We start from the raw sequence: 14,504 nt of genomic DNA, 5'->3' as shown, positions 1-14,504 counted from the left end.
ACTGCCTTTGCACGGCTGGGCTTATCTTTAATATCTAAGAATGCATTACAGTTAAGGTGGCACTTCTTTTGTCAGACTTTTAAAAAAGGCATTTTTTCTTATTACCTGAACTTCACCTGTGTGTGTAAGAATTTCTGGGAGCTTGTCTAAGAAAGAAGGGATTTATGATCTCTGCCATAGTTTTCTTGCTAATGTGTATTTCACTTAATTTCTAATAGAGTAACTCTGAGAATGAGGACAATGATGACTCAAAATCTCCTGGAAAAGGCAGGAAGAAGATCAGGAAAATTATTAAAGATGATAAGCTTAGAACAGAAACACAAAATGCGCTTAAAGAAGAAGAAGAAAGAAGAAAACGTATAGCAGAGAGAGAACGGGAGAGAGAGAAATTGAGAGAGGTATGGTCTGGTTTCTGAGTAAGTTTCTGAGTAGTTGAATTCCTGATGATGTTTAAGATGGTAAATTTCAACCTCAATGTAATTCAGTGAGTGATTTTTGAAAACCACTTACATGGAGTCTTATGAGCCCCAGGTTTTGTCTGCAGTTTCCTGCAGGTTGACTTTGGTAAGTTTTATTTGACTGCTGTGACCTTAGAAAGTTGTTTCAGCTCCCTGCTGCCTACACTTCAGTGCCAGAGTCAATTGTGATGCATTAAAAGTTTTTCTTCAGTAAATAAATGATTACTTCCAGTTCTGGTAAATCTGAAGTGTCTCAAGTGCTGGATGTTACTCCTGTGAGAACATTCCTCTGATGCCCTGTTTGTGTTTGCAGGTGATAGAGATTGAGGATGCCTCACCTCTGAAATGTCCCATCACAACCAAGCTGGTTTTAGATGAAGATGAAGAAACCAAAGAACCCTTAGTGCAGGTTCACAGGAGTATAGTGACCAGACTGAAACCACACCAAGTAGATGGTAAGGAAAGAGTTTAAAGGAAAAAAAAGAATTCTTTTTCCTCCAGGGGCACAGTACCTTATGCAGACTGAATTAGAATAATAAAAACTCCTTCACTGGCAAAACCAGAATGTGTCTTCTCATTTCCCTGTCCTCAAGATGAGGCAATCTGCATCCTCACAGGAACATTTTCCAGCCCAGTAGCCACATCTTCAATGAAGCTGTGAATATAATCAAGTTCAAGATAAAGATCATCCCACATACACCCCACTGGACAGAAGTGAATCAATAATTATCCTGACAGCTGCTTTCCTAGGAGTTATCATGATCTCACTGATCACAGCTGTCTCTTACTGGGTGAACTTTAATAAAATTAATACTTAATCAGAAAACTTTCAATCATCTTCTTCAGGTGTTCAGTTCATGTGGGATTGCTGCTGTGAATCTGTAAAAAAAACCAAGACATCTCCTGGCTCTGGCTGCATTCTTGCTCACTGTATGGGCCTGGGAAAAACATTACAGGTAAGAAACAAAATTTATTTCCAAGTGCTGTGTAGTTCTCATGTAACTCAGAACAAGAAAATAAAGCTGGCAGGAGAGAGGCTTCAGGAACCTGTTTCTAAGACTGTGGAATAATCTTAGGCAGGTTATGTTTTTTCTGTCTTCATTCATTTTTTTCCCTGAAATGATTTATTTTCTTGACTGTTTTAAAATTAATTTGTTGCTGCTGAAGTACAAGTTTATCAGATTTGGTTGGTTTTTATTTTTAATGCCAGACCTTGTGTGTAAAGTCAGGTGCTGGTGTGTTTGTGGGGTTTTTTGAGTGGCACAGAGCTGAGGATGATCAGAGAACTGAGGTCACTCATGGTATGAGCAGTTCAGGCAAACCCAGGCTGAGCTGTGGTTGGGGCTGGTGCACAGCAGGATTTTATCTCCAGCATATCTGAAAATTTGCTTTGTTTAGGGAAGTGGGGGTGGCAGACAAGTATTTTGACAGTCTGCAATTCTGCAGATCATTTCAAAAATCACCTTTGAAAGGTGTATTTTTACAGACTTGATCCTAGCTTAGCTGGTGTGGTTCTTGAGGAGTTAATCACACCTTTTAGTGGAGATTTGCAATGCTTTGCAGAACTGTTGTGTAGGGGGCTTTTTCCACCTACACTTTACACACCATGTAGTCTTGATGAAATACCCACAGCAGAAGGTATTTTTATAGTGATCCAGATGTGTTAGTGGCAGTAATTTTGGCTGTAACTTCTTGATAATCAAAGAAAGCCATAGTTAGAAACATATATCAGTATAAATGACTTTGAAGGCTGGTGTATGAAGCTGAGGTGGTTGTTTTTCCCATGTGTCCATCTGCCAGTCACTGCTGTGCTCTGTGATTTTTGCCATTTGTTGTTTAGCTCTTGAAAGAGCTGAACCAGCCATGAGTTCTGGCAGACTTTGCCAGCTGCAGGGCAGGATGTCAGTAGAGACCAGGGAAATCAGGGAACTGGGGACTTGCTGGCCAGGACTGTGGGCATGAGACTTCCTGGGTGGTTTTCTCTTACTCAGAACCCCCAGTAAATCCTTTAGTTTTAAAAGCGCTTTGCTGCCCAGCGTTCCAAGCACAGCCATGCAGTTTACAAATCCCTCTCTCAAATCAGAGTTGCCAGATACCAAGATTTGATGCAGAAAGAGCTTGTGCTGTTGCACATCCAAAGTGCAGTGGGAGAGCTGGAGCTGCCATGGCATCACTGACTCTCTCCTCTAGTCCTGTTTTGTTCGCTGCTGCTCAAAACAGGCAGCCCAGCAGAAGTACTGAGTGACACCACAAGGTTTTGGGTTTTTCCCAGCCTGAAGGAGGTTTTGTCATCCTCAACACACAGCCAGGCTGGCTGCAGGGTGAATCCTTGGAAAACACTGCCATAGCCTGCTGCAGAGCTCTGCTGAATTTCGCTTGAAATACCTTGAAAAAAGTGTGAGAAACTGCTTTAAGACTGAAGTTCACTTAGAAGAAACTTAACTGTGAATTTATTTTGTGTTTGAGATGAATGTTGGGAGAAAGCTTAAAAACGACCTGATGGAAGTGTTTAATTTATGAAAATGACTGATGAAATGTAAAGGATTCAGCAATTCAGGAGTATCTCAGTATGTGAGGGATGTGTGCAGCCATGGAACACAGAGTAAGGAGTATATGAACTCCAAATACACCTGTATGAAAATTTAACCAGAAATTCTATTTGTTTAACCAAAAGTATATTTAAACAAGGCTGTTGTTGGTAATTTAATTACATAATTGAATAGATAGCATTTATTTTTCTTTCTGGTGTTTATTTGGTGTTCTGCTTGTTTTTTCTCTTGCAGGTAGTAAGTTTTCTCCACACAGTCTTGCTATGTGACAAACTGGATTTTCGGACAGGTCTGGTTGTGTGTCCACTCAACACTGCCTTGAACTGGCTGAATGAGTTTGAAAAATGGCAAGAAGGTTTAGAAGATGAGGAGAAACTAGAGGTAAAAGAGGCTTAAAAAGAGTTCTTAATGAAATAACGGGATGATTTGCAAAATTGAGAAGCTCCACCACTTAAAGGCTAAGAAATGTGCTTTAACTGTGTGAAAAATCTCCTTGCATTAATACATGAGAAGTATTAAAAATTAGACCACTATTGAATATTTTAAAAGGAATTAAAGGGTTTTTTTCCCCTTTGGAAGGTCTATGAGCTGGCAACTGTGAAGAGGCCTCAGGAGAGGAGCTACATGCTGCAGCACTGGCAGGATGAGGGAGGTGTGATGATCATTGGCTACGAGATGTATCGAAACCTGGCACAAGGCAGGAATGTGAAGAGTAGAAAACTTAAAGAAATATTTAATAAAGCTTTAGTCGACCCAGGTAAGTGAAAATTTATACAGCTTGTGTAGTTTGGACTTCAAGGTTTATGAAGATGAGCAAAGAAAATAAATAGTGTTGGTGAGATTCATCAGATTTTCTTTGTGGCTTTTGCTGAGTTACAGAAATTTGTTCAGAATCTCCCCCATCTGCTTTTGTAAATAGATTTCTGTAATGGTCTTTTCTGTTAAATCAAATGCAAGGAATATATTATAGAAACTTCTCCTGGTAAGTGTTTTTATTTGCTGGCTTTGCTTCCTTTGCAAAGTGATTGGAGGGGTTTGTTGAGGACCCAAGGCTGTTTTAATCTGCTAATTTGTTACAATCACAAGCTGTTTTGTCCTTGATGGAAATTTACCACTAAGGGGGCAACTGCACATGAAAATAGTAGACAATGTACCTTTGAAGTGTGAAAAAACAAGTGTTAATGAAGTGCTAATTAAGGGAATGCAGCTAAAGCAGTTAATTATTTTTTCAGTCTTGGGAAACAGATGTCTGGTTTGAGCTGAGCTGAACTTAGCAAACTTAGGTCAACAAGTATGGAAGCACTTGAAAGTATTCCAAGTTGATATAACTGATTTCTCAGGTGGTCCCCAAAAAGGACTAAAAATTTTAGGATTAAGAAGGTTCACCAAAATAGCAAAATTTCCTTACAAATTCTGAACTGGCAACTGATGCCTAGAACAATTTAGAGTTACGCAGAATGTCTTAAAAACTGTTTTTAAAAGTTTTGATAACTTTGCTATACTGTTGATATTTCTCCTTGAGAATGCAGGTGTGGAAGGCAGAGTAAGTGGAGCTGGGTTTTCTTGGGTTTTAATTATCTGACTGGACTGTCATACAATGGCTGTGCAGTCAGGGAAGCTCCAGTGCAGCAGCTGGTGACCTATTTTAACTATTTTTGTTGGTATATAATGTGTTAATTCCACACATTTTTTAAGCAGTGAAGGAAATGCACTTCTTGCCAATGGATTTTTGACTCCTCCTACCTAAGCTGTAGTTATTAGGAGCAAAAAAACCCCAACAATAAACCAAAAAAGAGGGGTGAACCCTGTTCTGTCAGTGCTCTTTTGTATCTGATTTTCTCAGGATATTGCATTTATTGGGAATATTGTCAAGGAAGTGAAAGCTAAGGGAGAAAAGCTGTGAATTGCTGTCTCAAAGTACTGGTGACCGGACAGTAATTCTCTATTTAGTGCGCCTTGTTCTGGTGCAGTGATGAAATAAAATGTTCTACAGTAATTAATTTTTGTGGGGTTTTTTTCCTGGTGGAAAATGTAAGGGAGGACAAACATAAGGGTTATTACCATGTGTCTTTGCAGCAACATTGTCCCTTCATGGATTTATGTTTGTGTAAGCCCAAAAATACTGGTCTGTGGGATGTTAGGAGGAGACAGTGACTGGTGTAACCTTCCCTGTCCCATCCCATGGTTTTTACATCCTGCTGTGCTCCTGTTCTCCTTCCAGAGCTCCTCAGACGCTGGGGCAGAGCAGTGTTTGGGCTTTGCTCATGGCTTTGTGTACTTCAGTTCAGTTGGAAGCTGCAGTACATTGGCCCTCAGGGGTTTTGGATAATTCCACATGAGCATGGAGCCTCCTGTTCTCTTCTCGGACTGGTTGATAGAGTGCAATCAGACCATTGGGAAAGCCAGCCTTATAATTAACTCCTTAATTATTTTTGTAGCATCATGGAAACTTCAAGGTTGGAAAAGACCTCCAAGGTGGGGTGCAGACCCACCATACCCACTAAACTGTGCCATGGGCTTCCATGTCTGCTCATTTTTTGAACACTTTAGGGGTGAGGACTCCACCACCTCCCTGGGCAGTTCCTTCTATGCTTAACCACTCTTTCAGTGAAGAAATTTTCCTAATATCCAGCCTGAACCTCTCCTGGCACAACTTGAGGGCATTTCATGCTGCCTCATCCATTTCTCTATTTTAACTAATTGCAGGAAGACAGAAGTGTCAGTGTGTTGTTACCCACTAATTTTTGGAGTCATGTGGATTGGCTAAGTGTGCATTGCAAGATTCTCATTTGTTTCTTGCTCTGCTGGTGGCTCAGCACGGACAGTTGCAGAGAAAACCATGTGCTGGCTTCTGCTGGGACTGGAAATAGGGAAACCTTGGCTTCTGGGAGCACTTCCCATTTAAAAAGCTGCAAATTTGGGATTTGAGTGCTGATTTAATGAGATGTGTCTGGTGAATACTGCTGGGGTAGGATACTGTACAGGAGAAGCTTGTGTTGCACTGTCAAGGTGAGCAGAGGGGGAAGGTTTAGCCAAAGTTTATGGGTGGAGAAGTGATTTCATTAATTAACCAGCTCAGCTGGGTGGAAGAATGGCAGGATTTTATACACATGCAGGGTTTCCAGGCTGCCTTGTGCCACTGCTGAAGGGCTGTTGGTTATTGATCACTGTTGTGCTCTGCTTGAAGAACTTCAGTCACTTTATTTTTTTTTAAACTTGTTGCTACTAACAACAATTCTGGTACTGTTTGGCTTGAAGACTTCTCTTTAACTGGCAGTTGTATAAAGTCCTTGTAGACTTCAGAGGAGCAGGAGACCTGTGTGTATATATCTATATCTATATATCTATCTTTTATGTATTTCAATATATTAACATGTGCAGGTACAGTAAGAAGGGTGAGAAGATGAAGACTTTGAGGAAAGATTGCATGAGTAGAGCTTTTTAGCCTAGGGAAAAAAAACAACTAAACTGACAAATTCTCCACCATTTAAGAGCTGGTTAATGAAAGGAGAGTTGTCAGTTGGTTTTGACATGATCAGGAGAAAGGGAAGGGCAGAATTTACTCAGATTTGTAGCATTGGGTGTTACTGCACAGTGTTTTAGCAAGAGAGAGGCTGTGGAGTTTCCCCACTTCTGTCAGGTCTGCCCCTTTCTCATAACCCTAATCTCAGATGGAGAAAATTATCTAAATGATCCCCTGAGGTCCCTTTAAGCTTTACATTCCTTTATCATATTTTGAGGAATGTTCTGTCCATAATGATTTGCATTTGTGTTTTGGAAGAACAAGGGAAAAACCCCCCAAATGGATGAAAATCCCTGCTGCTGAACTGTAGCCAAGATGTTAGTTCATGATAGCAGTGCTGCATTGCTGCCAAACAAACCATGAATAATTGTACTGAGATAGATAGGGTTTTTTCTTATTTTTACTGTCATTCACTTACTCCAAACAGCAGGTTTTGAGGTGGTTTTTTAACTTAATTTCTTTAACTTCATGTGAATGAATCTCAGTTTTTAATGAAATGAGGACTAGAGAAAGGATCTGTCACTGCTGGAGATGGTTACTTAAAGGAAGGCTTTGTGTGTAGCCACTCAGTGGTTTTCATTCTGTCAGAACTGGGAAGGTACAAAAGTTATTAAATAATATGGGGAAATGTTTCTGTGGCAGGTGGGAAATTCAGAAATGCATTGGCTTGGACAAGCCTGAGTGCATCTGGAATCTGTATGTGGATTTTCATAATTGTCTTCTAGACTTGTTTCAAAAGTTTGGGGGTTGTTTTGTTTGGGTTTTTTGCTTGAAAAGAAATACCTTCTTGATTCCTTTCCCTTCACATGTAAGATTCAAATCATTTTGAAATCACCTTAAAATGGCATGATTAATGTGACTGGCACGGGTGTGTGTAGTCAGAGGTGTAATCCATTCTCTGCTGTGGATCACTGCCCTAGAATTAATTTTATTCTTTAGAAGGCAGTTTGAATTTAGTCTGAGACAAAATATTCTCAGTAAATTATAAAAGATTAAACTGTCCTTGCTGACAAATCCTCCTTTGCTCCTCAAATATTGGCCTTTTTAGTGCTGAATTGCTGAACCCAACTGGTGGCTTTTCTCCAAGGTGCAGCAAATTGTCATGAGCTGCTCTCAGAGTTGAGAGTGCTGGAACTGAGGTCAGATTTAGAGCTGGTAAAACATTTATTCTGAGTTACTGCTTGGATCCTAGAATATCTTTTACTTCATTTTCAAGGAAAGAAATTCCAGAAATTGCCCTAAGTCTGAAAACAATTAAGAGTAAGTCTGTTCTGCCAAGTTGGGTATTTTTTATCTTATTATTAGAGTTGCTTTGCATACTGTGGGAATGTGTTGTGGTTTTGACATTCCTTGTGCAGCTCACTTAAACCAGACTGATATTTTATCTCCTGGAAGAAAGCTGAGGACATTCCTGAGGTGACTTTCAGCTGCAAGGTGGCAATTCACTTGTCTGTAATTCAGATCAAGTCTGGTTGTGTTTTATATTTTCTAAGACTTCTGATTGCACTCTGTTCCCCTTGTGTTATTCTTGCCTTAATGAAAAATTTCAGGTTACCTGGTTTTTGTACGTTTTGGGATTGCTCAAGTGTCAGTAGATGGCAGCCTAAAGCTGGAGAGAAGGAAGTTTTACTGAGTTTTGACAGGATGGATGGAGGTGCAGCCATGCACAACCAGCAGCAGGAATAGACCATTTTATCAGGAATATGCTGCAAAGCTGAGTTTATTCCTTGCCATGAAGACTTTACAAGCAACAGCCTTGATTTTACCAGAGTGGCTCCTCTGAATGCTTGTGCAGAGGCTGAGTGAGAACCCAATCAGTGCTAAAAAATCTCACCATAAAACACACAAAAAAGTTTAAAAAAACCCCAAAGTAACATTGGTGTAGAACAAATTTCGTATGCTTTAGGCTGTCAGGTTTTTTGTGGCAATGAAATATTGTGGAGAGATTTAATATTGTTTCTTTCCAGGTCCTGACTTTGTGGTGTGTGATGAAGGACACATATTGAAAAATGAAGCATCTGCTGTCTCCAAGGCAATGAATTCTATTAAATCTAGGAGAAGAATAATTCTGACAGGAACACCACTGCAGAATAATCTTATAGAATGTGAGTAGTTGTCTTTTGTTTCCTTCAGTACACTCCTGCCTGTCAGCCATAGAAGATATATTTAGTTTGATGGGAAGAAAAGGATTTGAAGCAGTGCAGCTGCCTGCTAAGTTTCTCTGTATTTAGATGTGGCACAATTATTTTCTGTTTGCATTAATCCCAGCACTGTGCTTTGCATTTGGAACCGCTCAAGTGTGCCTGTTTCTCCTAGATCACTGCATGGTTAACTTCATTAAGGAGAATTTGCTTGGCTCAATTAAGGAGTTCCGGAATCGGTTCATCAACCCCATCCAGAACGGGCAGTGTGCAGACTCCACCCCCGTGGATGTCAGGGTGATGAAGAAACGTGCTCACATCCTCTATGAGATGTTGGCTGGCTGTGTTCAGGTGAGAACACTTTGTCCCTAACCCATCTCTGCATTTCACTGCAGGGAAGGAGAGGAGTTCTTTTGTATCACTCTGATGAAATCACCCAAAGGCCTATAAACTTCTGATTTGAGAGCTCCATAAATCTTTTAAATTAAATATTTTCACTCATTGTTAGATCCCTGCATTATCTGTGACTAGAAAAACTTCATAGTTTTTCTGCAAATGTCAGTGTATTCTAAAATACAAGTATTAGAGGATACAGCTATTTCCTGCTGGGAGACAAGAACATTTTTTTGGTAGAGTAGGACATTGGTTGCTCTGAAATATTCCGTTTTAATTCCATATGCACATTTAAGAACTGCCCTAAAGTCTGCAGAGAAAGTTGCTGGTCCATAGTTTGTCAGGTATTTCTGAACATGTATTTTTTCTGATCTGTGAGAATCAGAACACCAGAAAACAAGAGAGAATGAAAATTATTCAGGTTCAAAAGGGGGAAGAACTTGTTACTTTATGGACCTTAGATAAAAAAAGCTTTGGATGGAGCCCACATGGATTTTCTCCAGCCCTGTGCAGAGCAGATCTTGTCCATAGAGAGCTGGTCTCTCTTGTGGTCATTGGGTGAATGGGAAGACAGAGTAGTGTCAGAGTCAAAAAAAAACAAAACAGAAGTAAAATCTGGTTTTAGTATTCTTTAAAAAAACCCCAAAAGCAGTTCCAGAGCAGTTCCTGAAGTTGCAGTGAACTTTGCATGGACTTGGAGCTGGCCATGGGCTTAGCAGGTCATGGGCTTTGGCCTGAGAAGCTCCTGAGTGGGGCAGGGGGGTTCCTGCTGCAGGGCCTGGAGTAAAAATTGTATTTCCTGGGCTGATTTTCCCCTTCTGGGGCTGAGAGCACCAGGATCACTCACCACCGCTGATCCACAGTGCTTTGTCCTTTGAGATGCCACAATCCTGAAGCTCTCAGGAGTCCTTGCCATGTTTCTGTGCCTGAAGCAGTGTCTGTGCAATTGCAGAGGAAGGATTACACAGCATTAACCAAGTTCCTGCCTCCCAAATACGAGTACGTGCTCGAGGTGAGGATGACCCCCATCCAGTGCAAGCTGTACCAGTATTACCTGGACCATCTGACAGGTATGTGCCTGCAGCTCTGATGGCATTTAATAAAGGGCATTTGCCACACTTGCTAGGTGAACATCAACTTTCTGAACATTGTCCTATGCACTAAAGTGCTTGGACAACAAAAAAATAAGCTGGGTTGGGTTTTTTTTGGTGTGGGTTTTTTTTTTTATTTTTTGTTTTGTTTTGTTTGTTTGTTTGTTTGTTTTCTATTAGAATACTGCAGTGTTACAGGTCATTAAATGTAGCTCAGATTAGTAAGATTCATTGAGACCTAAATGCAAATGTTATTTTGTGTTTTCCACCTTGGGCTGCTTTTACAAAACCTAAATAGACGTGTCTGTCTTTTTAAGAGGATTTGTGTACATTCCTGTACTGGGGAGCAATGTACTTCTATGTAAAAAATATAATCATGTTTCTCATTATCAAGAAAAAGGAGAAAATCTAATTTTGACAACTTTAACTGGGAGAAAAAATGGCTGTGAGTGAGTAATTTGAGCCCTTTTACAAGAGATGTTGCAGTATGATGTGCAGCTGGAAAGAACACTCAGATCTGCTCTGCTGGGCTCTTCAAAGGGGAGCAGAGTGTGGCAAACTGACTTCAGGGCTCACTCTAAAACCTGAACTTTATTGTCAGGTGTAGGTGGTGGCAATGAAGGTGGAAGAGGCAAAGCTGGAGCTAAACTATTCCAGGATTTCCAGATGTTGAGCAGAATCTGGACTCACCCTTGGTGTTTGCAGCTGGACTATATTAGCAAAGAAAATAAGGTAAATTAGATATATCAAAATACTCTCACTGGAGAGCTTTCCAAATAAGCTCTGCCAAACTCTAGGTAAAGTTTCATCAAATTAATGGAAATCTTTGTTGCTGTGGGGTCATTTTGCTGCTGGTTTTGTCATATTTTTCTTGCTGGGTATGTTGTCATTCTTAAACCATTTTGCAAGGCCAGGCCTTTGTAGAGCTTACCATTGTTGAAATGAAGAGTAAGCAGATGGCTAAAGGTTGAATGAAAGCTTCTAGGTGAGCATGGTTAATAATTTCTGTTTTTTCTCTTTTGAGGGCTATTTTGATGAAGACAGCATGGATGACTTCATAGCCTCAGATTCCGATGAAACTTCCATGAGCTTAAGTTCAGATGATTATGCAAAGTAATTGACCTTTTATTTAATTTGTTGGTGTTGTTTCCCTTTAGAACTGAAGTGATTCCTATAAAGTGAATGTTCATTTTGTATTTTATGTGTCTGTTAGAATATGTTTTCTTTCAGTGGGATTTAAAAAAAAATAATGGGGTGTATAATGTTGCTTTTTTAGGAAAAAAAAATCCAAGGGGAAAAAGGTGACAAAAGAGTGTAGCTCAAGTGGCAGTGGCAGTGATAATGATGTTGAAGTCATTAAAGTCTGGAATTCAAGATCTCGTGGAGGTGGGGAAGGAAATGTAGAAGATCTTACAAACAACCCAGCATCAACAAAGTCAGATGAAGGTGAGGATAACACAGAGTGCTGGAAATGTGTGGTAGCTTTGTTTTGCAAAAGGCAATTTGAGAAGGCTGTCAGGAATTCTGCTGTGTGGCAGAATGGCAAATTCCTTAATTCACAGTTACAGCTCCTGCTACTTCTAATTTTGTATTTAACCTGGAAAAACAAGGGGCATCAAGTTAGAACTTGGGGGTTTTGAGGCAGAACTTGGGGTTTTGACAGGGAAATTTTTAAATTTAGAAGTACAAAATTATATAACCTGGAAGATTCATGGAAATATTAGGAAATATATCTGTTATAACTCAAATCTGGAATTTGAATTGGATGCTGAGCAAGCAGATCCAGTGCAGCAGGAGCACAAGACCTCTTTAAAGTTGTTATTCAAACTTCTTACAGCTGCACACTTAATTTTTGGTTTTTTTCCTGTAATAATCTAGCTTTTGTCTTGTATCTGGTATCACAGAGATAATTTTCTGATTCTGTTATTTCATGTGTGTCTAGTTTCTTTTCCTAAGTAATTTTAAATTTTTGGGAGAGGTCAGGTGAGAAATCTTTTTTTTGCCCCCATCCCAGTGGCAACATCTTGTAAATGTGTAAGGGGTGGAGGGTGTTGTATGTAAAACATTTACACACAGAGATTAAATGTGTTAAAGGAATTACATTACAGGCAGGCTGAGTTTCTCTCTCTGCATCCTTTAAATATTTAACTCTTGTAATTGCTTATAGTGCAAATGCTGTTTTTTCTTTGCCTCTTTGACACTTTTTATACCAGTTAAGTCTGATAATGAGGGGACAATTCTGTAGTTCAGACATTCAGAGCATTTAAATGAAGACCATGTTCTCATGTTTGATTTTTATTTCTTTTTATTTGGTTTTTTTTATAGGCAAAGCTACATCCTCTTCCAATCCTGGTAGCCCAGCTCCAGACTGGTACAAAGATTTTGTCACTGATGCAGATGCTGAGGTGTTGGAACATTCTGGGAAAATGGTGCTGCTCTTTGAAATCCTCCGAATGGCAGAGGAGCTGGGAGACAAAGTGTAAGTTCTGGACATGTCATGAAAGACTTCAGGAATATATTATAATCATATATATATAGAATATATCAGTCTGATAGAGTTCCCCATCCATCCACTCTTCATTCTGCTGTTTTCTGAAGCAGCCAAGCATGGTGCACTCATTTTTGTCAGGGATCTTCCCACACCTGCATGTGCCCCACTGAAGTCTTGCTCTGTTTGTCTCAAAGGTCGTATCAGAGGGAGGAGGGAACAAAAGTGAAGCAGTGCAATAATTAAAACAACTCCAGAGATGAATTCTGTGTTTCCCTGATTCTTTTTTCAGCCTAGTGTTCAGCCAGTCCCTGATATCTCTGGATTTGATAGAAGATTTCTTGGAGCTGGCTAACAGGGAGAAATCTGAGAGAGATCAGCCTCCTATCTACAAAGGTGAGTGTCTCCTTCAGCAGCTGCAATGCTCAGAGCTCTTTCACAAGTCTCTGTGCAGTGCCCATGGAGTGTTTCCATCCATGGAATGGATGTTGCATGCTCTGGACTGCCCCTGAGGCTGGCAGGGTTACTGGGCTCCCCTGCAGGAGCTCTCTGCTGGCCCATTGTGGACTCTCTGATTTCACTCTCTACCACCCTGGCTTCTTGTAGCCTAAGCAGATTTAACATTCACATCTGAGAGAAGGCATTTTGTTAAATCCTGCACAAAAATGATGTTAAATTCTGGTGTGTGGCAAATCCTGATCCTTTCTCCTGGGAGAGAGGGAGTGAAGGGAAATGAGGCTGCTTTAAACCAGTGTGTAAAACGTGGAAAATGTGAATTTAGGCTTTATATGCACAGCAGCAGGTTGGCTTATGGATTTCACAGGGAGCAAGTATTGAATCAATTATTATCCTAGTGATGCTCAAATGGCATGGAATGCCTCACTAAGATGTTCCCACAGCTCTTGAGGGTGCTGTTCCTCCTTACCCAGAGTTTCATTCCCAGGACATGTGGATTGAAGAACTCCTTCAAGTCTGCCTTTCCTTTCCAGTCTCTCACCAACTCTTCCATGTGTTTGCACTTGAGATAAGGGAAAAGTGGCTCAGTGATGGTGACTGGAGATCTCCAGGATGTGTCTCTCACTGATTTCTTGTTCCTGCCTGTTGCTTGTTACTCTGAATGTTGTCGTCTCAGACATTACAAGGTGTCTTTTTGAGGAGCTGCGCCTTTATTCTGAGATTTTAAAGAGGTTGGGGTTTTCCATGTGTGGTAGCTCTGGCCAGCAAAATTAGATCATGGCAAGGTTCACCTTTCCTGACAGAACCCACCAATCTGCCTCTCACGATGGATTGAATGAGCAATGCAGCTCCCAGAATCATTGTTTTCTTTATGATTGATGGCTCAGGGTTATTAATTTTGTGTGCAAACACCTTGATGGCCAGAGAAGATGGAAGATTACTGAGAGAAGAAAATCCTCCATCAGCTGTAGTTGTTTTTTCCCCCAATCTGACAAGAAATTACTGTAACTCACAGGGTAATTAAATGCCAAGATTTTGCTGGGTTTCAGTTCCAAAATGAGTTTGACCCTTGAAATCTCCTTTGGAGCATTGACTTCCCAGTGCTGGTTGTGAGGGAGACTGACACTGGTGCTGCAATGTGAACCTACCTGGATCCATTGGAAAAGTGCAATTAGTGCTGCAGCACCTGAAGATGAGATGTAACAACATCTTTGGGACTTCTAAAATTAACTTTGGCTTCAAGTTAAGGCATAGCTCTGCAAATTTATAAATACAGCTAGGAAGTGTGAAAAATAAGAGGACTTCCCCCACCAAAAAAAGCTCAGGTATTTTCAAATAATTAAATTTAAATTTGACCTCAGAACTATTTTTTTTTATTATAAATTTCTGTCTTTAAATTCCAGTT

The 14,504-nt window shown here is 40.2% G+C and overlaps 1 protein-coding gene across 9 annotated transcripts in view; it reads left to right on the top strand.

Annotated features, from left to right (window-relative positions):
* Positions 1-14,504, top strand: part of ATRX (ATRX chromatin remodeler) — a 67,587-nt gene that overhangs the window by 38,916 nt on the left and 14,167 nt on the right. For all 9 annotated transcript variants that reach the window (XM_041484633.1, XM_041484630.1, XM_041484632.1 and 6 more), the window contains 13 exons: positions 219-398; positions 772-913; positions 1,305-1,414; positions 3,242-3,388; positions 3,587-3,764; positions 8,498-8,635; positions 8,847-9,022; positions 10,017-10,134; positions 10,757-10,887; positions 11,180-11,268; positions 11,432-11,601; positions 12,481-12,634; positions 12,936-13,039. In XM_041484633.1, the coding sequence (XP_041340567.1) occupies positions 219-398; positions 772-913; positions 1,305-1,414; positions 3,242-3,388; positions 3,587-3,764; positions 8,498-8,635; positions 8,847-9,022; positions 10,017-10,134; positions 10,757-10,887; positions 11,180-11,268; positions 11,432-11,601; positions 12,481-12,634; positions 12,936-13,039 (1,837 nt within the window). The remainder of the gene's footprint in view (positions 1-218; positions 399-771; positions 914-1,304; positions 1,415-3,241; positions 3,389-3,586; positions 3,765-8,497; positions 8,636-8,846; positions 9,023-10,016; positions 10,135-10,756; positions 10,888-11,179; positions 11,269-11,431; positions 11,602-12,480; positions 12,635-12,935; positions 13,040-14,504) is intronic.

The sequence above is a fragment of the Pyrgilauda ruficollis genome, unplaced genomic scaffold (genome assembly GCF_017590135.1).
Source record: "Pyrgilauda ruficollis isolate IOZ18807 unplaced genomic scaffold, ASM1759013v1 scaffold67, whole genome shotgun sequence".
In the NCBI taxonomy this organism is placed as follows: Eukaryota; Metazoa; Chordata; class Aves; order Passeriformes; family Passeridae; genus Pyrgilauda; species Pyrgilauda ruficollis.
The sequence above is the reverse complement of the archived record's forward strand: the minus strand, read 5'-3'. Positions and strand labels throughout refer to the sequence as shown.